General features: G+C 46.2%; 1 protein-coding gene across 1 annotated transcript in view; it reads left to right on the forward strand.

The window, feature by feature from the left end:
* CLASP1 (cytoplasmic linker associated protein 1) overlaps positions 1–23,720 on the forward strand; it is a 151,870-nt gene that overhangs the window by 84,815 nt on the left and 43,335 nt on the right. The window contains exons 16-28 of the mRNA XM_066575337.1: positions 226–303; positions 754–921; positions 2,183–2,232; positions 2,317–2,484; positions 8,897–9,004; positions 9,149–9,175; positions 9,683–9,844; positions 11,214–11,321; positions 13,401–13,463; positions 15,373–15,476; positions 15,954–15,977; positions 20,171–20,415; positions 20,581–20,644. Of these exons, the coding sequence (XP_066431434.1) occupies positions 226–303; positions 754–921; positions 2,183–2,232; positions 2,317–2,484; positions 8,897–9,004; positions 9,149–9,175; positions 9,683–9,844; positions 11,214–11,321; positions 13,401–13,463; positions 15,373–15,476; positions 15,954–15,977; positions 20,171–20,415; positions 20,581–20,644 (1,369 nt within the window). The remainder of the gene's footprint in view (positions 1–225; positions 304–753; positions 922–2,182; positions 2,233–2,316; positions 2,485–8,896; positions 9,005–9,148; positions 9,176–9,682; positions 9,845–11,213; positions 11,322–13,400; positions 13,464–15,372; positions 15,477–15,953; positions 15,978–20,170; positions 20,416–20,580; positions 20,645–23,720) is intronic.

Here is a 23,720-nt window from a genome sequence, read left to right on the forward strand (position 1 = left end):
TTGTCCACCTTAAGTGTTACTATCACAACCAGAGGATGGCGCTGAGGAATGTGGCCCGAGCTTCGTCCTCATTATCCCTATTCAAATGAGGGAATTAATGATCTCTTGCAGCGAGATGGGCAGTGATTGGCAGGAGATTTGTTTCGTTGGGTCGCCAGGACCGACATTGCTGCTCGTTTCTTCTAGCAGCCACATAATTATTAATATGAGCTCTCTTCACTCCAGGCACATATCCGTGTTAGCGGAAACCATCAAGAAAGGAATCCACGATGCCGACTCCGAAGCCAGAATAGTCGCACGAAAGTAAGTGGAGAAATCTTCTGCACCACGCCGGTAACATCTCAGTGTAGGAGGGTTATCGTAGCAAAGTCTGTATGTCTAGTGCAGGTATCATTGTCTATTACTAATGCGGGGGAGATGGAGATTATGGATGTAGAGAAGACCGTGATGTAAGCAAAATGTCTCTTCTGAAGTATCCAGAGAAAATGTGCTGTGAAGACGGCTACATTTAGTGTAATGTTCTGAACTGAAGGCGTCTCCTAGAAGGATTCATTTACTGCTGTACAGATGGGGCTACTGGATGATGAGGAGCACTCAGAAGTGATGGTCGCGTCTGTATTGTCCGGCTGCTGCGTGCCTTGGTTGTATTTTGGAAATGTCTGTTATTATACATCAGGTTATCTATTGGAGTAGGTGGCTAAAATCTGCAAAAAAAGAAGTGATAGTTTTCTGATCTCCTGTTCTGTTTTCCAGATGTTATTGGGGTTTCCACAGTCACTTTAGTCGAGAAGCAGAACATTTGTACCACAATCTGGAGTCCTCTTACCAGAAGGCTCTTCAGTCACATCTCAAGAGTTCTGACAGCATCGTCTCCCTCCCTCAATCAGATCGCTCCTCGTCCAGTTCACAGGAAAGTCTAAAGTAAGTCTCAGCGGCTGATTAATGTTCTGCATAATCCAAGCAGCTCTTTTTATCGCCATGTTTGCTGAACGGACCGCACCAGCATCAGTGGGTTCCTTCTCGTATAGCCCCCATACCCCTCAGATTATGAGAGCAAATGGTCTAAACTACAAAGTGAACAGAAGGATTGGAGGAGGCGCTAATAGACGGACTGGTATTTATCAGGAGAATCTGAGCTTGGACTGTGGGGTTCCACAACCGCATGGTGAGGAAGTATTAATACCACGATGCCCAGGTTCTCTCAAAGAATTCCTCACCATCAGTAAGACGGGCCGCCAACATCTCGTTGACAATTATAAGGGACAATTTGATTTCAGTTAGGTTAATATTGACTTATTATTTCCTCCAGGAGCTTTACAGGAAGACAGAAAACACTGAGGCTCCTGTAAATGTGTGTTTAGTTAGATCAGGAATCCGCCTCCCAAGATCTGCGTAAATTTAGATTTGTGATGGTAAATATTAGAGAATAAACTTGAATCCAGAATTGACGGAGTTCAAGGAAATTTCACCAAGTGTGCAAAAAGGTGCCTTCACTCTCATGACTCCGAAAACAGAGACCTGATACCCCAAAGATCATACAGGACAATCTCTGGGGGGTCAAGTACCAGCGCAGTAAAAACTCATAGCCCCCTTCCATTATAGATACGTTAGTCGAGAACTTTACACCCATTTACACTGGACGATTATCCCTAAAACTTCGCTCATCAGCGATCGTTTTAGCGATAATCGGTGCATGTAAATGGGCGCCGGGCAGCCACATTTCGGGCTTTTTTCACTGATCGTTAAAATCAAGTGAGCTTGATTTTAGCGATCAGTTTTATCAGTCGTTCTCCATGGGGGACTGCTGATAGCATTGTGTAGAACAAAGGATCTGAGCGCAGCTATTAGCCTGCCCTCAGTGAAGGCTTCGTTAATATACGTAATTGGCATTTAAGTAGCTGAGAAGCTACTTGAATACGAATTATTTTTAAAGCAAAATAATCGCTCAGAGCTGTCGCTCAAACGACTTTGATAATCTTTGAGTGATTATCTGCTAGTGTAAATGGGCCTTTAGCAGTTGTAATGGACAATTTATGCCATTCTGAGGCAGGAAACTCCTCCCCCAGGGCCGCCTCCTGTTTGTTCATGTAGAAAAGTTTACCCGTAGGCAAAGCAAAGTTAGATTAGAGACTTTTTAGGTCTGTCTAATGACTTTTTCTTTTTTTTTCCCCTCCACCTTTAGTCGTCCTCTATCCGCCAAGAGAAGTCCTCCTGGAAGTTCGACCTCCAGAGGTAAGTATCGCCTATACTGGAAGACGAGCCTCAACCCTCAAGTTTCTGACTAGTAATTTTGTTGTTTCTCTATTTTTGTCGCAGTTTCTGCAAGTGCAGTGAAGACTGCAGCTACCCCGGGCTCATTGCAGCGCTCCCGCAGTGACATTGATGTGAATGCAGCTGCCAGCGCCAAGTCCAAAGTAACATCTAGCACCCCTGCACCCTTCAGCTCAGCAGCAGCTCTGCCCCCGGGCTCTTATGCGTCTCTAGGTGAGAGGAAACCTTCAGTATGGCCGTGTGACACACTCACTCCATCCAGCCAGCCGCCCGCACTATACCTTATAGCTCAGCCAGCTCACTATGTTTTCACATTTGTCACGCTCGTTCTTCTCTTCTTTCATTCTTTCTATGAAAATGGGTTTAGCATTTCAGTTCATAAAGTGGGGCGTTCACAGGCTTCATGGGCTTAGAGTGTAAACCACATTACAGCATAGGTTGTCGGGGCTGAGAGGGTTAATCATCACACACTAACATCAGGAATTGCTGAATACGTCTACATCTCACTAATTCTTCCCACTGTTTCCTCTCCCTATTTTTATTTTTTGTTTAATTTGCCTAAAGATGGTCCCACTGCTAAATCTGAGGGTAAGCTTTGTGTGCCACAGAGCTCTGTCCACGGGGTGTCATATCTGGTATTCATTTGTGCTTCCTGTTGGTTTGCATGCTGTTCTCCGCTTGGTTCCCTCACCATGTGTCTGTGTACTGTACATTCACCTCCTGGGTCTCACTGCCTGGTCGCAGCTTTCATCCGGCGCACAGGACTCATCCTGTTCATTCTACATGGGTTATTTATGTGGCCCTGAACTATCGGACGACCACCTACCCGCAGCGCGGTCATCTGGGATCCTCCTATCTGCAGCAGTACTACCAGCGCAGCTTTTCTTCCGGGATTATAAAGGCCCGTTCACATGGGATGTAAGCACTGAAAATCGCATACGCCTGTGTATCTCGCCGGCCCCTGCAGGCTTCTGTGTACGGAAATGCAGTGCATATTGCTGCACTTCCAAAATAATAGAAATGGCCCGTGTATTCACTGCGTATTTGCGCTGGCCCATTCGCCAGTTTGGATATGCATGATCGTGTGCAAAAAATATGCGGTATCACATGAAGAAATACGCTTATATGAATAAACCCACTAAAATCGATTCTGTTCACTGTGTATTATGTGGGCAAATATTGCTCTCATAGTACACAGTGCAGATATAGTTGTACGAACGAGCCCTTAGACTTCTGTAATGGCCTTCAGATTTGATAAAGATTAAGCGTTAATATGAACATTTAAAGCGTTTTCTCATTAACCGCTTTTAGCCCCATGATGTACGTGTGCATCATGGGAAGGAAAAGGGGGTCCCAAGAAATGGCGTACATGTATTGCATGGGCTTAGGAGTCCCACTGCAATGGTGGGCTTCAGAGAGAACACAGATCCCTCTGCCGTCAATGTATGGAGCTAACAGATGGAGGGAGCTTCCTCTGTGACATCACCTGCCCTCCACTATGAAATCAAATGGGGCTGATGGGTTGCCATGGCAACTGAGAGCCTAATAGTGGTCTCTAGGTCTGCCACGACTTTGAATGGAAATGAGTAGTATTAATTGATGTACTGCAGTGTGTTATCTTAGCGATCATAAGTTCAAGTACCCTACAGGGGCGGAAAAATTAGAAAAAAAATTGTGTTAAAAAAAACCCCAAAAAATCTAAGTGAACTTCACTTTATTTTCTTAAAAGAAAAAGGAATGAAAACGCTGTATGTTTGGTAGCACCGCATCGATGATAACCCGTACAATAAATTGAAGGTACTTTTTTAAATTCCATACGGAAAATGAAATTTTAAAAAAAGCCAACATTTTTTTTTTTTTTTGTTCATTTCCCCAATAGAAGTGATCAAAAAAGTCATATGTATCCCAAAATTATGCCAGTAAAAACAACAGTAAGTCATACAAAAATCAAGCTCTTGTACCGCATCATCATTGGAAAATGAGTTCTGGATCTCTGAATGCAGCGATGTAAAAAATATGTTTTCCAAAGAAAAAGTATGGATTATGGAAAAAATAGAAATAAAATATAATTTTGTTATCGTAATTGTGGGGTAAGTAGAAATGGGCACAAGTCGTCTCGCCCAGCCCTGGATACATTCAACATGTGTTCCAACTGAATGCAATCTTGTAGGGAGCACAGAAGCTGGTGGGCAATTAGGAGAGGGGGGTAACTCCAAAATAAGCTAGTCACATCCCGCACCAGCTTGATGGATAAAAACTGCACTTCATTGCAACATCCTTAAAAACCGTCTTGTCGGGCGTCAGTCGCCACACGTTTTTATCTATCAGGGTTTTACGAGCTTATTTTGGAGATCGGCGCAATTATAGCGTTTCACAAATACGTTGTCATTTATACCCCATGGGGAATGCCATTAAAAAATATTTTGTACTCTGCCCGAATAAACTTAGTAACACAGTACAATATATTCACCGCAAGATGGTACCCATAAAAACTACAGCCCGCCATGCAACAACTAATCCTTGTATCCTATTCACAGCGTTTTTAGTCATGTTGGCAGGAGACATGGTTTAAGGAAATGGCAAAATCAATTGGGTCGCCTTGTGTGTTTTTGTTTTGTTTTTTTTTTTAAAGCGCTTAAAAAAAAAAAGCGCAGTGCGTGTGCAGGAGACACGTGCCCCCCAAAAATACATACGCCCCAAATACATTGCAAAATAAGCATCCAGCCGTGTGAATGAGCCCTTGGACGATTCGTGGCTGGGAATGGGATGGACGTTGAGTGTTGTTGCCTCTGTGTAAACATTTCTACCAGTGGCCTATTTTATCACGGTTTTTGTGACTTGCGAATTTTATAGTAATTGGTTGGTGTGAACGAACATTAGAGGTGTGATACCAGAACTACAAGGAGATAATCTGCTGATCTGTGGGAGTGTCACCCCGGAGACCCCCACTGATCCCGTGCCCCTGTTGTCCTAACTGCGGGCTCACAGCACCCCCCACAGTGCAGAGCAGAATGGCGCCATGGTCATACAAGTGCTCTGCTGCACCATTCATTTTCAGTGGGACATCCAGAGATGGCCAAGAGCTTCCCGTTCAGCTATTTTCATCAGTCCCCATTGAAGTGATATGAGTCCTGACCGTGCATGCTCTGCCAGGGCTTCATTCAATGTGCATCCCTGCAGTGATAGGCAGATGAGAACACTGTGTACCCCCTTTCACAGGATCAGTGGGGGTCTCAGCAATGAGACCCCATCTTTCAGTAAGTTATCCCCTATCCTGCGGATAAGAGTTAACTTGTGGTTCTGGTACAACCCCATCAAGAAGTTGGGGTGCTTTTACGTGGCTGTGCACGAAAAACATTGCATAGCACACGGCCAACCTGGGCTGTGTGATTCGCACACCATACACTAAGTGTCTGTGGAAACTGACAACAGGGAGGTGATAGATTCCCCTAATGTCATTGCTACTAATTTCCCCACTGATCGTACCTCCTAACCTTATGTGGCTGCATCCAGACTCAGAAGGTGATTTTTGCTGCCTTTGGTAGAGCCCGCTGCATGTTTTGCGCTCCACTTCGCCTTTCTTGGATACTTGAAGAATTTGGGTCACATTTAAAAAATTTTGTTCTTTCATCTATTGACAATAATTCCCATAACTCTCTGGCTATTGGCCCTGTAGTAACTGATGCCGCCACGGCCCACGCAGTGGATCTGGATCACATTGTAGGACCTCATCTCTATGTATCTCTAACAGTGTGCCGGACCATTCTTTCCATCCGGTAGCAGTGCCGGTGTCCTTGTACCACAGACTCATGTGCATCTCGTTTTGTATTTGTAGTTTAGACTTTGCTCTGTAGATTATTAACCTTCTTCCGCTTGTGTTCAGCTTTGTTGGGGCTGCACACCGGAACATTGTAGCTCCCATGTATGGCATGCTGGGAGCGCCGCACAGAATCTGTAGAGGATCGTGTAGTTTTTTTTGTTTGCTTCTTACTGAATGTATATATTTTTTTGTGTGCACATTGTATACTGAGCCGCGCTTACGGTGTCCACAGATATCTGATATTTGTCGTCATACCCCAGTATTCATCCAGTTACCTGGACTATAGACAAAGGGGTCTCCAATCTGTGACCTGCCAGCTGCAAAATTACTCCAGTCTTACGTCACATTGCGAGTTGCAGGTTCTCAACAGCTGGAAAGCCGGAGATTGGAGCTCATTGCATTAAATTGTCTGTGTCCCACCAAAATTGACTTGGACTGCTAACAGATATCTGATGTCTGCGGCCGCTCTTCACTGCCAGAAAGAAGGTGGTGATGCTGCATCTAACCAATATGTCGTGACCCGCTCAGTAGTATTGAGAGTTCCATGTAACTGAGCAGAATCTTCACATTATTTTGTTGCAGTAACGGCTCTGCGGTAATACAGAATATTGCAGCTCAAGTGCAGTTATCTTAATTTTAACTCCTTAGGGATCAAGCGCGGTAAATCTATGGCGTTTGGTCCTGGGCTTTAATCCCGGCCGATAGCAGAAGTACAGTGTGAAATTAAAGCCTCAAGCAGGAGCAGGTCGGGTTGTCAGCTGTCAGACACAGCTGAGGACCCAGTGGAGAAGGGAGAAGCGTTTTTAACCGTTTCTGCTTTTAAATGCTACATAGCGCTCAGTGAGTGCTATGTACTACAGAGTGAAAGTATTACTGCCACTATGTAACCTGGCGATCACGTGATGCTAAAAAAATAGTTACAAAAGTATGTTTAAAAAAATATATACATAGAAAATGAGCCCCGCCAACCAAAACCATCGCCATTTGCGTCCTGTAATCCAAAAGTATATATCAAAACATCTGAAACAAAATGAGCGACCTACTCCTGTACTTTTATGATTTTTAAATATACTAGTTTTAAAAATAAACTATAAGGAGGGGGGGGGGGGGGAAACGCAGCAAAAAGTTTGGTAGCTGAAGAAAAAAATTAGGACCGTAAAACCACCACATGGGTTAAATTCCCAAAAAGTGTCTTGTCCTTTAGGACCAAAACACCCTGGTCTTTAAGGGGTTTAAGCCCATGTTCACCTCTGATCAGCATTTTCCACATTTTCTATATGAAAATAGTATGCATAAAGAGTGCAGTCACTATGTACATACAGTAAATATCCAGAGTTACATCCTGCATTATACTACAGAGCTGCACTCACTATTCTGCTGGTGGAGTCACTGTGTACATACATTACTTATCCTGTACTGATCCTGAGTTACATCCTGTATTATACTACAGAGCTGCACTCACTATTCTGCAGGCATTCATGCTTGTTCAGTCTGTTCTGCTGATTTGTATTACCATACAGTAATTTTCTCCCTGCGTTATAGGAGCTCAGGTAAACAGGTATTCAGCATCTTTAATAATGATGACCAATCCCTCAGGATAGGTCTTGAATAGTTGATCATCAATGATTGCAGTCCTGACCTGGACGTGTTTATAGGAGGTATGAAACAGTCTATTACACTTCTGGCCCTGACCACTGATGATTGCCAGCCCTGCTGGACGATCAGCTGATTGGCGGGGATCCCAAGCGGCAGACACCCACTGATCAACTATTGATGACCTATCCTGAGAATAAGTAATCAAGAGTGAAAGTCATGGAATTCTCTCTTAGACACAACGATTTTTGCTCAAAGCCGTCTTTTGAGCGATAATCGTTGTGTCTAACTGCACTGACATCGTGCAGTTTTCATTAAGCCGTTGCTGGAAGATCAACGATCGGTTATCAGGCATTCACAGCAGGATACAGCTGATACTATTGTTTCCACTGTATCCCGCTCCCTGATGACAGGCTGGGTATGAAGAACAGAGCGGTTCAGCTCTGCCCTGTATAACAGCCAGGCGCTCCGTGCAGAAAACAGCTGGATGCAGAAGACAAGCGGGGCCACCCTGCTTGTCTTCTGCATCCTCCGCTCAGAGCACTTGGCTGTATAACAGCTGGGCGCTGCGGGTGGGGAACAGCTGGATGCAGAAGACAAATGCGGACACCCCGCTTGTCTTCTGCATCCTCCGCTAGGAGCGCAAGGTGATCGCTCGACGTTTGAGCGATCACCTTGCACTGTTAAAGAACATGATTATAAGCTTTAAGCTCTTGGGCTCCGTCCACAATCTTGCTGTTCTCAGCATCGAGTAGCAGAATGAAGAATGCAGTTTTTACCTTAAACCCCCTGACACCAGATACGTAGTATGATGTACTTGGAAGGTGAATGAGGGTTAACTCCACATGTAAACTCTGATCAGAGGTGAACATGAGAAATTCATAACTTTGCAGACTGGAGCAACAGATGCGGCGCGTCACTCTTTAGATAGGCGTTTCTGTAGTTGTGCACCGTGTATGTGACAGGGATTGTTGATCCCTATTAGAAGACATGGAGGCCGGAGACGTACATATAGGCTGTATGGCATTGCTCCGTTCTATAACAGACGGTTTCTCCCTGCTGTGCAGTTTCCAGGTAAGCTAGGTGTCTGATTTAGTAGAATAGACCTTCTGACTTTTCCATCATGAGGACACTTGACATATTAATGTCTTCGGGGGTGTCGTCATCCTGAAGGCCTTTTGTACTGACTTTTGAATATGTATTTTTGGACAGGACGGATCCGTACCAGAAGGCAAAGCTCGGGAAGCACCGGCAGCGCCACCTCCGCTCAGCCGGACACACGAGGCCGAAGCAGAGCCAAGATCGTGTCGCAGTCCCAGCGTAAGCACATGGAGTGTGGCGTACAGATTGTTGTGTGCTGTCTGCCGTTTCATCCGTCTGACTGTTTTACGAGATCTGTGCTGTCTGTTGTGTGACCTTCTCTAAATCCCTCTTTACTGTCCTCCTCCTGCTTTCATGCTAAAGGATCCCGATCAGCAAATCCAGCTAGTGGTAAGAGCCACCCCTGGGCCTCCCGCCTCCTCATTTCCTCTGTCATTATTCTGTGTAGGAGACCTGTCGTGCATCTTTGTGCAGTCGCTGACGACAGCCATCCCTGGCACTTCTCTGCTATGTGGGGACCACTGTTTTATGTGCCAAGTTCTCACAATTTGGGGACAATGAAGCTTGTAGAGCACCCGGTGGCGGTGGGCCAGACACATCAGGCATTTGGCTGAACACTCCTCTCTCTTCTAGGTAGCGGACAGTGTGTTCTCTCTCTGAGACAGCCTAATTGCACAATTGTCTCCTTCCACCCAATGCTGGGCTAACTATCACCCTAGGTTTGGGTGCTCTGTCGCTTCACCTGTGTAGAAGTGTGTTGGTGGAGATTGTCGCTGCACTGCATTGTGGTGATGTGGTCGCCATTAGTGAGGTCACTGTGCTCCACGGCAGCATGCATGTACATAATTAGTGTCTCTATTGTCTGTATATCTGCTCATTCATCTTCTCTCCCTATAGCCGGCAGCCGCTCCAGTTCTCCTGGCAAGTTGTTAAGCAGCGGATACGGTCTAGTAACCAGCGCACAGAGGGTCCCTCAAGTCCCAACCTCTGAGAAACGAAGCAAGATTCCCCGCAGTCAGGGCTGCAGCCGAGAAACAAGCCCCAGCAGGATAGGATTGGGTAAGGATGTGGCTTCTGGGATTTGGGGGGGGGTCTTACCCTCTGTTCTACATATATAGCACTTCAATGCAGAGCTAAACCTACCGCTGTACAGACTCCAATCTGCCATCTTATTTAATCTTCAGTCCTGTGACTTGAGAATACAGACAGTCAGTCCAGTATTATATCTCGTATCCAGAAATGTGAACAGACTGATTATACAAGCCCCATCCCAGTCACCACAGTGCCGATCTCCATATGAAACTTTCTTTGCGCCAGCTCTACACAGTACAATTCACTATGAAGTGACCGGATCCCCGATCAGATCATGCCACTCGCTAAATGTGTGATATTGATGGGGAGCTGGTGATGATACGTATTGTGGGTTGTCTGCCATCACACCGATATTGATGAGATTATCAGCCGAAAGCCTCCTGTACCCCTACATAAGCAGATTATTGTCCTCAAAGTGTTTTGTTGTAAAGAATCTGTAATGGGCCCAAATATACCAGTAACCGTAAATATGAAGGCAGCGATCTGATTGCGGGGACATCGAAAGGCGCAGGATGCTTTGGCCATAAATTGCTTGGAGCCTCATAAATACGGAGCTCGGTGTGAACGCTGCTCTTTTAATAACATTTGCCTGAAGACCTGGTTAGTCCCATAAAGCGTCCCTTTCCCCATACAGCAGACATTGGGGGACAGTATGCAGCCTACATAAATATACTAATAGATCCACAAGCAGAAACAGACCTTCTATAGGCTGCTTTATGTTCTGCCGTATTTGTCTGGTTCCTCGTCCCTCCCTTCTCCACCTGGCAATAGGTGGAGGGTTGGACCCTTTTCATTCCAGATCTGGTACTGGATTGTGCCCTGTATACCGCCCTCATACATGTATGTCAGTGAGGATTCATCGTGCGTCTGGTCAACAGTTCATTCCTTCCTATTGATGAATGGGTGGGCCGCTGCTCTCTGCAGTCCAGTTTGCATGGAGCTGTACTAATCCGCACAAGAGTCTATGTCTCCTCTATATTCACATACGACATTTAATGATGGCTCCTCTTTAGAGGCGGTGGGTGAGGGTGGGTCTGGGCAGTGATCTTGGCAGCTGCTGCTTCGTGTTTTCTGCACTTCCTCTTTTTGCACCCACATCGGGGGGATCTGTTTTATACACTTCTTTAATTCCACTTTCTATCCCAGTGTTGCTTTCTATTTTGCCTGAGTTATTAGGGGATCTGACTTTGGCGCCGCTTGTCCACGTGCAGTTGAGGATGTTGTTTTGCCATTGATGTAACAGCATTAACCACTTGCTTCATTGAAGATTTTCTCAATTATCTGCCTGTTATATGTGTTTTAAATTAATGTGCTGCTTTTCCACATCGCATGCTAGCCCGGAGCAGCCGCATCCCCCGACCCAGCATGAGTCAGGGGTGCAGCCGCGACACCAGCCGAGAGAGCAGCCGGGATACAAGTCCCGCCAGGGGCTTTGCACCTCTTGGTAAGTTTTGGCACATTGAAATCCTTTATCCTACCCAACTCTCACCTCGGCTAATCTCTGTGCTGCCAGAGCGCAGGACCGCTCTGTGTCCTTCTCTCCTGATCCCTGTAGAAGCTGACGTGGTTTGTGACCAATCCCCTCATTGCAAGACATCACCATATATTATCTATAATGTCCATAAGATCAAGCTATGGATGACCAGTCGTGTGGTGCGAACAGCTTTAGGCTTGGGATACACAGACTATGGTCGCATGATATGAATCTCATAAAAGTTAAGCAACCAAATCCTTTGTGGCTCGCTGTCATGTGACAGCTTTAAAGCTGCATTTTGGCTGTTAAAACCCTCCAAAAGGATAAGTTGCAATCACAAGTGACTTTCCTTGCAGTCATGTGACTAATGACTTGCTGCCAAAAATCCGGTATTTAAAAAAAGAAAAATTTGTGATTGACGTATCATGGTTGGTTGGGGCCCTTTTACACGGAGCGATTATCATTCAGATAATCGCTGGATCGCAGAAATCTGTATGATCGTTCAGTGTAAATGTCTGAACGGCAAATGAGAATTACTTTGTCGTTCGGATCGTGCAGGCGTAAGGATCAAACAACGATCTGCCCATGTAAACAGGCAGCCAATCATCTGTGAATGACTGCCTGTTGATTGTGAATGAAGGCAGCTGGGTAGTAATGATTTCTGGTCCGCTCCGTCTACATTCACTGAGTAATGATTGTGTGTAAAAGGGCCCTTAGTTTGCAGTGTGACCCCATTGACCAACATTAGATGCGATGTCTCACTTCAGCACTATGATCATCATGTCACGCAACCAAAGTTGCCGTGTAGCCCTCGCCTTACGGAGCTCTTGTTCTTGCCTCAACCAGATATTCAGAGATGTCACTGACCATTAGGAGGCTTCTTGTACGATCATTTAGCCCATCGGCCTCCTGTCTGGCAGCTTTTCCGGCCTTCTTGTGTTGAGATTAGAGATGAGCGAACGAGCACCGCAATTTTCGAGTACTTCACTACTCGGGTGAAAAGTACTCGGGGGTGCTGTGGGGTGGGGCGTGGCGCGGTGGAGCTCTCTCTCCCTCCCCCCCCTCCCCCCCCCCACTCCCCTCTGCAACCCCCCGCTCACCCACAGCGCCCCCGAGTACTTTTCACCCGAGTAGTGAAGTACTCGAAAAATCGCAGTGCTCGATTGCGAAATCGGCCTTACCGAGTACGCTTGCTCATCTCTAGTTGAGATGCATAGAAGGGTCCCTCTATAGGTCAGTACGTCCAGTACATGCAGCTGCGTTCAACGTGGCTTTCTAACCACTGCAGAACTACAACTGCCATGCGGCCACGCTTTAAAGTCCACCACTATGGAGGTCCTAGAGTCATCTGCCTCTCTCAGTAACACCTGGTCCATTGTGTAATAGGAAAATGAGGTTTGTATGGCGTGTCTGGCAATGCCTTTCATAGTAGTTTAACCCTTACTAAACCCCACCTCCCCGTCTCCTGTATTCATAGCCGTCGCAGTTGCATGGACCGACTCTTTAACTCGTGTGTGTCCTGTTTTGTGGTCTGTTTTCCAATGCTGAATGTGAATAGCAAAATTGTTAGCATTATTAATCTCGTCACGTCAGACTAGAAGTCCCATCGTCTCTTCCGCAACTACCTTGGGCTGCTGGGTGTAGTTGTACCTTCCTCGGATTACTCCAGGCTCACAATTCACTGATGGCTTTTCCCCTCTCCACCAGCAGACTGCACAGTAACCTATGGCCCCTGTATATGCTCCTTATAACCTCCCTTCTGTCTTGTCCCTGCTGTGATCTAGTCATATATGAGATAATTAGTGTAATGTGATGGTTGCAGGTAAGAACAATCAGATGACGGTACAACCGAAGATCTGGTCCTGAATCTTCCGCTTTGTCTCCGCAGTGAATGTTTCCAATCTGACCCATTAAGCTCACACTCTGCTTCTTGTCACATGTCCACCCCCTGGGATCCTCCGTAATCTCAGGCTCATGTGTACGCTGCTTCTGTCTCCTTGTTATCTGCGTGTTAACCCTCTGGGTGTTTGCCATTCCTTCTTCTTGCAGCCTCTCGACGTCATTCCAGGTCCACTAGTGCGCTCTCCACCTCCGAGTCTGTGGGGCAGTCAGGTGATCCGGAGCTAACTGCATGACGCTTCATTCTTCCATGTGCTTATATCGCCCCACCGCCCGCCTGCATGTGCATAACATCTGTCACCTCTCGCCATTTTGTTTGTCATTACTTGTCGCTTTGTGCAGCCGGAGTCTTTTTTTTTTTTTTCGTTTTTGTTGTTTTTCTGCTCGTTCTTCTTATAAGTTGAATTTCCGTTAAATGGTATTTTGGGTTTCCCTCCATGCTGCAGCAATGTCTGGTGGCTTAGGTGAATTCTAGCCCTGGGGTATGCTTATCATGTGTTCACGTCCTTTCTTTTCCATATGCACATGGAGATTTGGGAAGGAACGCTGAGATCGGCAGCTTCCTCTGTTATTGACGGGCTGAGCTCAGATGTTGCACCATAGTGATTGATATGTAGCATAAGACCCCCAGGGGCCACAGTGTCAGTTGTCATTACAGCTCTAGATGTTTGTTATAACAGTCATAGCACCAGATCCAGACACTCACGAGACCAGTGATTGGGTAACTCAGAGTTCAAGATGGCAGACGGGGCCGTTCTGTTACCTGCATGTTGCAGTTTTATTCTGTGACAGCAATTGCATGTAATGAGGAAGATGAAGATGGAGAGATGATTTGTGGGGCGAATCTCCTGGTGTAGAATTAATGATGACGATGGTGCAGTGATTCTGGGGAGTACCCCCTGTCCCCCGCTCGTCTCTACTGCTCTGGAGGTTTATCGGTTCGGGTGGATGTGACCGCCTGCCTTCTCGTCAGCTGTGATATTGGTCATTATCGGCTTTCAGGATACTTGAAGAATTTTGTGCTGCTCCTGGGATGTCCTCTATTGTCACCGCAGGATGTCATACGAGCGTTGACTGAAACTTCTTTTGAGTCCAGATTGATTTCGTAGTTGTTCAGTGATAAGTGGATGTTGTATGCCGCTGATCGCCTCTCTGCTCCGTCGTCCTGTAGAGGCTCAGTGGCTGCAGTCTCTGCCCCAGGACGGTGACTTTTTTGCCTTTTTAGCTTTATGTAATCCGCTGGATTATTCATCCCATCACAGCTAACTTTTTCTTTTCTGCCATCCCTCCTCATTTTACTTCCATACAGGTGAAATATAACCAAATGCTGTGGAGACACTTCTGTCCATTGATGCAGAAGGCCCCATCATTAGTTGGTGTCTGGCTCTGGCTCTACATCTGGCGAACCAGAACTCTCAGCATGCCCTACCTGGCTGTAGAGCCACAGCTTTTCCAGGGTCCTTTTATTAGTAGACAGAAGCTGGTGCCATCCCACTTTCTTCTGCTGAATTCCTGCAGTTCGGCTTGTTGGCTTCTGATGGGCAAAGTATTAAGATCCATGAATGAGATGGGGACACAAAATGTCCTGCTGTCTACGAATTACCGGTGACTGTGGATAGAGGGTGCCATAATTACACTTAATATCCGAAAAGCCTGTGTCCATAGTCCAGACCCTGTAAATGTCAGCTGAACGACTAAATATCCCCCCCATAATGTTACGTTTTCAGAACAGGCATGCTAGTTTCCATTTGTGGGAATGATGACAAGCGGGCGCCTACCAGCTCCAAAGCTGCTTATCTACAAAACCGTAGAATGGGTTGGGATCAAATCCACTCCGACTGATCCCTATGGCTGGTCTGCCAGCCACCACAGACATGAGAATGTTGACAGATGCAGACCCTGCTGATCTTGGTAGCAGGCATATATCCCCAGTGTGCCCACCTGTAATACGGGAATTATTTCGCGCTGAGATCGGGTTGGATGTCGCTACAGAACATTGAGAGGGATGACACCTCTGTGTGGGGAGAGGATTTTGCCCATCCGTTGCTTCCAAGACTTCAACTGCTGGAATTCCGCCTCCGAACAAAGTGTTTGACGTTTTGCGTTTCTCTCTTTTCACAAGATCGCTATGGGATCGGCCAGTCGGGCAGAATACCGTCCTCCGTGAACGCCATGCGGGTGCTCAGCTCCAGTACAGACCTGGAAGCCGCCGTGGCCGATGCTTTGGTAAGGTGAAATGCGTCAGCGTTCCCCGTGTGTGTTCTCCCACTGTCCAGCGTGCAGCATGTGGCTCCTCTCTCGTACATGGTCATACACCCTGAGCCGTCATCCCATGTTAACCTTTAGGGCAGAACTCATGAGCATCATGGAAAAGCATCACAAATACACACAATGGTGAAATTCGCATAGAAATGTGTGGAGATCTCCTCCCGCCGGCGATGACGCTGGACCTGGAGTGACATTCGCCTATATAACCCCAGAGATTTATGTATTTGTCTGTGATTTCTGCCTTGTAGCGTTGACCCGTAGATTCGGAGATTCTAGACAAGCAGCCGATCCTCGCTGTGTGTTGTCCGTGTCCGCTGTGTATACATCCACCCGAGGATCCAGCACCCGGGGACCTCATGTTGTGTGTCTCATGTTCTCATCTCCATTTAACCCTTGATTTCATCCTTCTAATAACATTCTTAATTTCTTGTTTAGCTGCTGGGAGACCCCAGGAATAAGGTACGGCCATTTTTGTTATGTGAAGCCACGCCCAAGTGGGAATGAATGTCATTTCTATTCAGTGATTGTTTCTGAGCGAGGAGACTCCGCTCCTTGGTGCTGGTCTTCCCTCCGCTCGTGTCCGCACCGGGGTCATCTGTATAAAAGTGGAAACTTAGACTTTGTGTTTTTAAGTCTTTTTTCGCTTTCAAGATCTCCGCTTGCTGCTATTAAGTGGCCATATTGTAGTTTTACATCCATCACGTCGCAGTCCTGCTCCCACAGCTGAGGGTTTGCTGCAATTGGATTCCTTTGTGTTAAACCAGCCCAATGGCTTCTTTCTGTACTACCCTGAGGGTTTGGTACAGCGTATAATGCTCAGGTAGCTCACAGTGGATATACACTGTATGTAGCAAATGTGGATCTCTTAGTATTTGTCAGAGCAAACTCCCACCTGCGTTTAGGACCCCGGTCACAATTCCATTTCTCTGTTCCGTTTTCAGAGCAGGAACACTGAGTTACAATGGAAATAAATGTTTCCATGTTTTCACCATTGATTTCGTTGGGTTTTTCAGTTTGCTTCTGTGCCATTCGGTTTCTACAGGAACACGCGGTTCGCTCGGCAGCGCTACTTATTACTGTAAGAAAACTCGACAGAACGGAAACAAACTAAAGGCTTTCCTTTTGCTTTCAGTTTTTTGAAAAACCGAATGAAACGTTTATTTCCATTTTAATTTAGTTTTTTTGCTCCAAGAACAGAACAGAGAAGCAGAATTGTGACTGAAGCCTAAAACCCAGGTGTGCCCGGGCCGTGAGCGAAGGGTCTGCAGCATCTTCAGTGTAAACTATAATGCTTGCATAGTCTGATAGCAGCAAGCGGAGAGCTTGACATTGGGTAGGAATCGAAAACCAAGTATGTTAGGAGCAGAAGCCATCGGATAAGATAGATACCGACCTGTGGTGATATGGCTCCTAAGGCTGGGTCCACACGGGGGCTGATTTGCAGCAGGCGTTCCACTGCAGATCAGCCGCGGAAAGCCTGCCTCCGAGGTCGCACTATCTGCTGAGGGTTTTATTGCAAGTTTCATTGAGGAGAGGTAAATTCCACTGCGGAAACAGTGATAAAATTGACATGCTGCCGAATTGAATTCCGCACCGCGTGTCAATTTCCTCACCAGTTTTGTACTGGTTATTTCAGCAGCTTGTGGAGGAGATTTTCAAAATAATGCTGCAAATGTAAATTGGGTGGCCAGTCCGCCCCGTGTGAGCCCCACCGTAAGCAGAGTAATGTTCTAGCTGGGGTTCTGCGGTGTTCAAGGCTTCTCTCATTCTTGCGGGTCTTGTAATTACATCCTACTACCCCATGTAGAAACGTTGCTCCTCTGTGGAGCTCGAGGATCCTGGCTTGTAGGCGCACAGCCGGAGGAAAACTTCCTGCTGCAAATCACTTCTCACTTTCTAGGAACACCCAACCTCGTTGGGCCCGAATGGCTGATTTACACGGGACAATTAGTGCTCAAAATGCCTTCAAACAAACTAATTTCACTAATTGTGTATCGCTGACTATTCATTCACAAGGCATTATCACTGACTTTCAAAAGGCCAGCATAAAAACTATTGCTGGATCGCTGGCTTCTCGTTCCATGTACATGCCGCCCCCCTCAGCTCTTCACATAGAAGATGAAGCTCTAAACGAGGATCCAGCAGCGATGACTGTCTGTCTAAACTCTCTGCACGACCTGGACGGTGAAGTCAGCGCTCTTGCAGTCCTTTACTCGACTCGCCCCGTGTAAAAGGGCCATTAGACTCCTTATCACATATGACACGAGGCCCTTTTATTGTAGTGCTGACTTTCAGCTCTGGATTACACATGGCAGCTTCCGCTGCTTATATGCTGTAGATCAGCCATGTCACTCTTAACCTCCTGCGTCTGCACTGAGCAGCGGAGATTCTGGAACTAAGAACCATTTCCCAGAGGACAGCCACTGCGGTTTCTAGAGCAGACAGAAATATTTTGCCCTGAGTTTTGCATTGCCCCAAAACAATTAACATTTCTTTCAGTCTGTGATAACGAGACTCTTCTCTTTGTTATGTCATCACCTCACGGAGGCTGCAACCTCTTTAAGGGTCCACCTAGATGGGACGAATGTTGGGCAAACCATGGCCGACACTCGCCCCTATGTGTCCTCGCTCCTGTGCTGTTGCACGGGAGCTAGTATCGCTCGCCTTCTCACAGCGGCCAGCAGGGGGCAGGGCAGTGCAGGAGATTTCTCTCCTCTTGCTCCCCAGCCCCCCTCCATTAACTTAACTTAGTGGCTGTTCAGTACTGAACCACTGCTGTGTACACTGAAAGATGAGCGATCAGCTCATTGTCCATCGTTTATGCCACATAATGTATAGAAGGGAAGACCTTGACTGATGGCCAGATGTCTGGACTGCGGTGCATCTCCCCCTGCTGTTGGTGTGGATTTGTTTGAAAGGGTGAAATCGGCTGTGGATCAGCATCCACATTGACATCGGCTGTGCGCATTTTCTGCTGCTGAGAATTCCACTATGTTTTAACGTAGGCAGAATCCATATAAAAATCCACCATACGAACATGTGACCACTGAGAAACCTCAGCTGTCAGGTTAAAGGGAATCATGCGATGGTGGTGATCAGCGGTTTTAAGAAATTGTCTCCAATTTGCTTAAAAAAATGGCTTTTTTTCCTTCTAATCTGAGATGTCCATTCAAGGATAGTGATGCTGGGATCTTTACAGTATGTGTTCGGGTCCTTTCATGTTAACCCCTTAGTGACGGAGCTATTTTTTGTTTTTCCATTTTCGTTTTTTCCTCCCCCCTTTTTAAAAAATCGTAACTCCTTCATTTATCCATCGACGTCGCTGTATGAGGGCTTGATTTTTGCGGGATTAGTTGTATTTTTCAGTGGTACAATTTAATGTACCATATAATGTACTGAAAAACGGTTAAAAAATTCTAAGTGGAGAGAAATGGGGAGAACTGATAATTTTATTCTATGGATCAGTACAATTGCTATGATACGAACCTTTTTTTTTTTTTTTTGCTGTACTTCTATTTTTTTTTTTTCAAAGATATCTTAATGTTTTTTAAATTTTCTGCCACCATCTTCTATGTGGAATAGCTTTTTTAATTTTTCCGTCTACATAGTTGTGTGAGGGCTCCTTTTTTGCGGGACATCGTGTAGTTTGCGTTGGTACCATTTTGGAATACATACACCACTTTTTGATCACTTTCTATTGTATTTTTTCTTGGAGACAGGGTGACCAAAAAAAAGCGTATTTCTGGCGGTCTTGATTTTTTTTTTTCTAAGGACATTCACCGTGTGGGGTAAATAATGCGTTACTTTGATAGATTGGACTTTTACGAATGCAGGGATACTAAATATGTATTTTTGTTTTATTATTTAGATTCTTCCATTACAAATATGGCAAAAGGGTGGGTTTTTTTTGTTTGTTTTTTTTTTTTTTTTTTATTATTCGTAAAACATTCCTATTTCTCCTTTTTTCTTTAAGTTCCCACACGGGACGACAACTTGCAATGCCTTGTTCGCTCCTGCAGTATGATGTAATGCCATAGCATTACATCATACTGCAATCTAACAGGCAGTTTATCAAGCCACCCCATGGGGATGGCTTAATAGCCATTCTGCCACAGCAGCCCTGGGGTCTTTCAGAAGGCTCCCGGCTCGCCATGACACCCGCACGGCTCCCTGCGATCTCATTGTTCAGGTCATTTAAAAGGTCAACGGCCCTGATGAGCGGCACAGCTTATCGGGGCTGGTGTCGGCTGTAACAAAAAGCCGGCACCCGGAATATATGAAGAGAGATCGCTGTGCGATCTCTCTTCATACATAGACCGCCGATACTGGCGGTCATTAAGGGGTTAATGTATGATCAGTATTTACCTGGAAGCTATGCGAGTATTGGATCGATGATTAGGATGGCGACATGGAAGGGGGATTAGGGCTCTTATTTACACACAGTTGGGGTCCTGAATCAGAAGTCACTGCAGGAGGTGATCACTGGGCTTGTTCCTGTTCGTAGGACTAATAGAAGACCATGGCTGCTATGCTGGGGATCGATCCGAATGTCCTCCGTTGTCATTAAGTCTAAACTCTAGTGCGGATGGTTTTATGCTGCAGTAATTACTACATGCAAAGAGCCCATGGTTAAGGTGATGTTTTACTTGCAGAAAAAGCCGGTGAGGAGACGCTACGAGCCGTACGGGATGTATTCTGACGACGATGCAAACAGCGACGCCTCTAGCGCTTGCTCAGAAAGGTCTTACGGCTCAAGAAACGGTGGCATCCCCCACTACCTGCGCCAAACCGAAGATGTGGCCGAGGTCCTTAACCACTGCGCCAGCTCTAACTGGTCAGAGAGGAAGGAGGGGCTGATTGGCCTGCAGAACCTGCTGAAAAGTCAGCGGACCCTTAGGTAAGTGACACCCGTGTCCATACTGGTATTTAGATGAATTGTAGAATGATTGCAGGTTCAGCTTTGCATCGGGTCATCTGAGGAAGAACGCACACATTGTGGTATTGCCTGCATACGTCTGATTTCTTAGATCTGGAGCTGATCTTGGATTTTCTTGTTTTGCAGTCGTGTGGAGCTGAAGAGGCTTTGTGAAATCTTCACTCGGATGTTTGCGGACCCCCACAGTAAGGTATGTGCCCCTCATACACACGGAGGGAAAGTTGTAGATTTTTTCAGAGTTGTTGCCATAGAACGTAGACAGGCAAGGCAGCAGATTCATGCTGTATAGTCCTCTGTGTGGTATATTGCCTCCTTCTCTGGCTGCACTGCTTGCTGCGTGGTTCCTGTAGTGCCGTTGTATGGGCAGATTCCAGTGACACCCGGCAAGCAGCTCTTTATTACTGCTGAATTAGCTACAACATGGAGAAGTTGTATCCGGTCTCCCGGGGCGGAGGTGGAGTACAGTATGGTGCTGTTATCTCTACATTAAGCTGCTAATCCTGCTGCTTGTGTCCTGGACTATGTGGAAACTAACTGCATGTCTTCTATATGGTTATTAGATCTGTAGTGTCACTAAGATGTGGCATGGCCTATTGGGAAAGCATGGTAGGCCTCGCATGGGATGGCGGCTTTGGGCTATTTGCTGTACACCCCTTAACTCAAGCTTCAGCGCCATATTAGGAAATTGCGTAACGAGAAACTTATCAGAATTTAGCCATTGGTTTTACATAGTTAAATTCCCAGTGCTGGTCCTGCCGACTGCGCTCAGGCCTCTGACAATAAACATAGTGGATCGCACAATGCGGCTGCTCCACCAGCGTGTCCAGTTCTACTTCTTAAAATTAAACACTTGCTTTTGGGTTTTCACGTTGAAGCGTTTCTTGCTGGCTTTGCATGTAATGGCGTTCGGCTGTTTTAGCGCACGTGCGGAGTGCAGGTTATTAATCTCCAGTGTGATGTATTGCTCATCCGAGTCAAATGGACAGAGAAACGGTCACTAAAAATATGGTACCTTCCGTGTGATATTGGCGAGTGTCTCTACAGCCACAAACAGCCCTCAAAGTGTCAAATTGGGGAAGGAGGGTTTCTATGGAGTCACGTGACAACTGTAAAAATCATGTGACGCCATCCATGACTCCTTTTTCACGGGATTTATGAAGTTTTTCCGTCACGTCTTTTTTTTTTCTTAGAGCTGCTGACTGGCTGAGAGGATCATGTGACTGCATAACCCAGAAGTGCCGCCTTGGCGCTCCGCACGCTCGGAGGGCTGTGTAGCAGTTGCACTCACTGATATAAATCACACTGATTATTTCTCATGATAAATAATATCTCTCATGAGATATTCTCATGAAATAAGGGGAATAGTGAAAGACTAGGGAACGACATAATGTAGCATCCAGGTCTGCCAGTCGTAGAATGGGATGGGGGGTGGGGAGGGGTCGTCCTTGTATCCATGATGTGTACTAACGTGTGGTCTGTTTTATTGCATGCTCTGCCGTGCTGTGGATCTCACCCCAGAGAGTAAGTGTCGTCTTTTTGTCTCTTTATTCTCCATCGTTCTCCACACTTGTGTTTTTTCTTTTCAGATTTGCCAGCAGGGGTTTTCCTGGAGTTTGGCTAATCCTCGCCTCCCGTTACAAATCCGCAATAATGTTCCAATAATTATAAACATGCAGCATTTTTAGGGTGTTACTGGAATTAAGAGAGGAGGATGTTGGGGGGGACGAGAATAATCTGGTGTGCTTGGGTTATGTGGAGTAAATCAGTCCTAGAGTAAGGCCGCCTGCAGACGACCGGGTCAGATCCCATGAAAGAATTCTCGCAGCGGGATCTGACCCGCATCCCTGCAGGGACCAGTGCAGCTCTCACCTGCTATCGTTGCTCTGTGATGTGCCGCCCAGCCGGCGCATCGGGAGGGGCATTTCTGTGCAGGTCTCGCAGAACATGCCGCAATTTGCTTTCCACGTGTTTTCACGCGAACAAATCGCGGCCGTCTGCATAGGATTGCGTTTTGTAATACAATCCTATGCAGGCGGGCACTGGCGGAAATTCTGCAGGAAATCCCGCCACGGAATTTCTGCCCGTGTGCAGGGGGCCTAAGGAGACCATGTGCTCCAGCCTGCTGGTATTGGATCGGGCGCCCTTCCGTTTGCTGATGCCCCAGGACTGTTCACTGTGTAGCAGTTAAGTCTCGTCTAATTTTTAGCTGCCAATACTACAGACTTCCAGCTTTTGCTTTGGTTTCTGCCATCCATGATTGACAACATAAATGATCCACGAATCCATCTCCACTGCAGACAGAGCTGCACCGCGCAGACTTGGGGCAGCTGTATTTGGAGCAACCAATCACATTGCACCTCTTGGGTATTTTTAATTTTCAAGACCGTGGTTGATTGCTTTGTTACTCCACATCCGTTTTATCTCCTCCCGTGTGTCTGTAGTTGGACATGAACACCTTTTACGCAGCACTGTTTTTTTAGCCTGCGATTATTGATGAAGCTACAGAAGATGGTTGTTTACATGGTTATAATGTCGCCTATATGCAGCTGTTTTTTTTTAAAGACTAACTTAGTTGTGGCAGCAGTGTAATTCTGTAGATATAATAAGGGCATGGTGGAAATCGCCACGGAAAATGTCAATTCTTGATGCGGAAACGTGATTTTCTGCGTTGTAATTCCAAATACGGATTTTGCCCATTGACCGGGCAAATTCAGTGTGTGAATCCACGCCAGAAACAGCAGCAGTAAGCTGTGGATTTTGATGAGGTTTTCGAGGCAGAATTTGCTGCATAAAGTTTTGCTGTGAATTCCGCCATGTGAATATATGCCATGGGGGCGCTTACACAGCTTATTTTGGTGCAGATCTGCAGCGGGTTTCACCCTATGAAATCTGCAGTAGATCTGCACCAAAATCTGAAGCAAATTGGCGCTGTGTGAATGAACCCTATAGATGATTTTTATGAATGGACAACCAGATTTTATATAAAAGCTTGCACTGGGAAGTTATACCGGACAGATTGTGTATTTATAGTGATCGCCCGCCTGGTCTGCCCTGTTCAATTCCATTAAAACTTTATAGTGGATAGAGCGCCGTTTCACTGTTCACAGATAAAATTCTGTCTGCCTGCAGTCACCACCAGGGGGAGCTAATTCATGCAGCTGCCATTACAGTCCCCATACAAGCCATATAAATCCATCAGACTACGCGCCCCATAGAGACAGAATATAAAATTAATAATGTATATTTAAAAGAGCATAATGGCGTAA

The sequence above is a fragment of the Eleutherodactylus coqui genome, chromosome 8 (genome assembly GCF_035609145.1).
Source record: "Eleutherodactylus coqui strain aEleCoq1 chromosome 8, aEleCoq1.hap1, whole genome shotgun sequence".
Classification (NCBI taxonomy): Eukaryota; Metazoa; Chordata; class Amphibia; order Anura; family Eleutherodactylidae; genus Eleutherodactylus; species Eleutherodactylus coqui.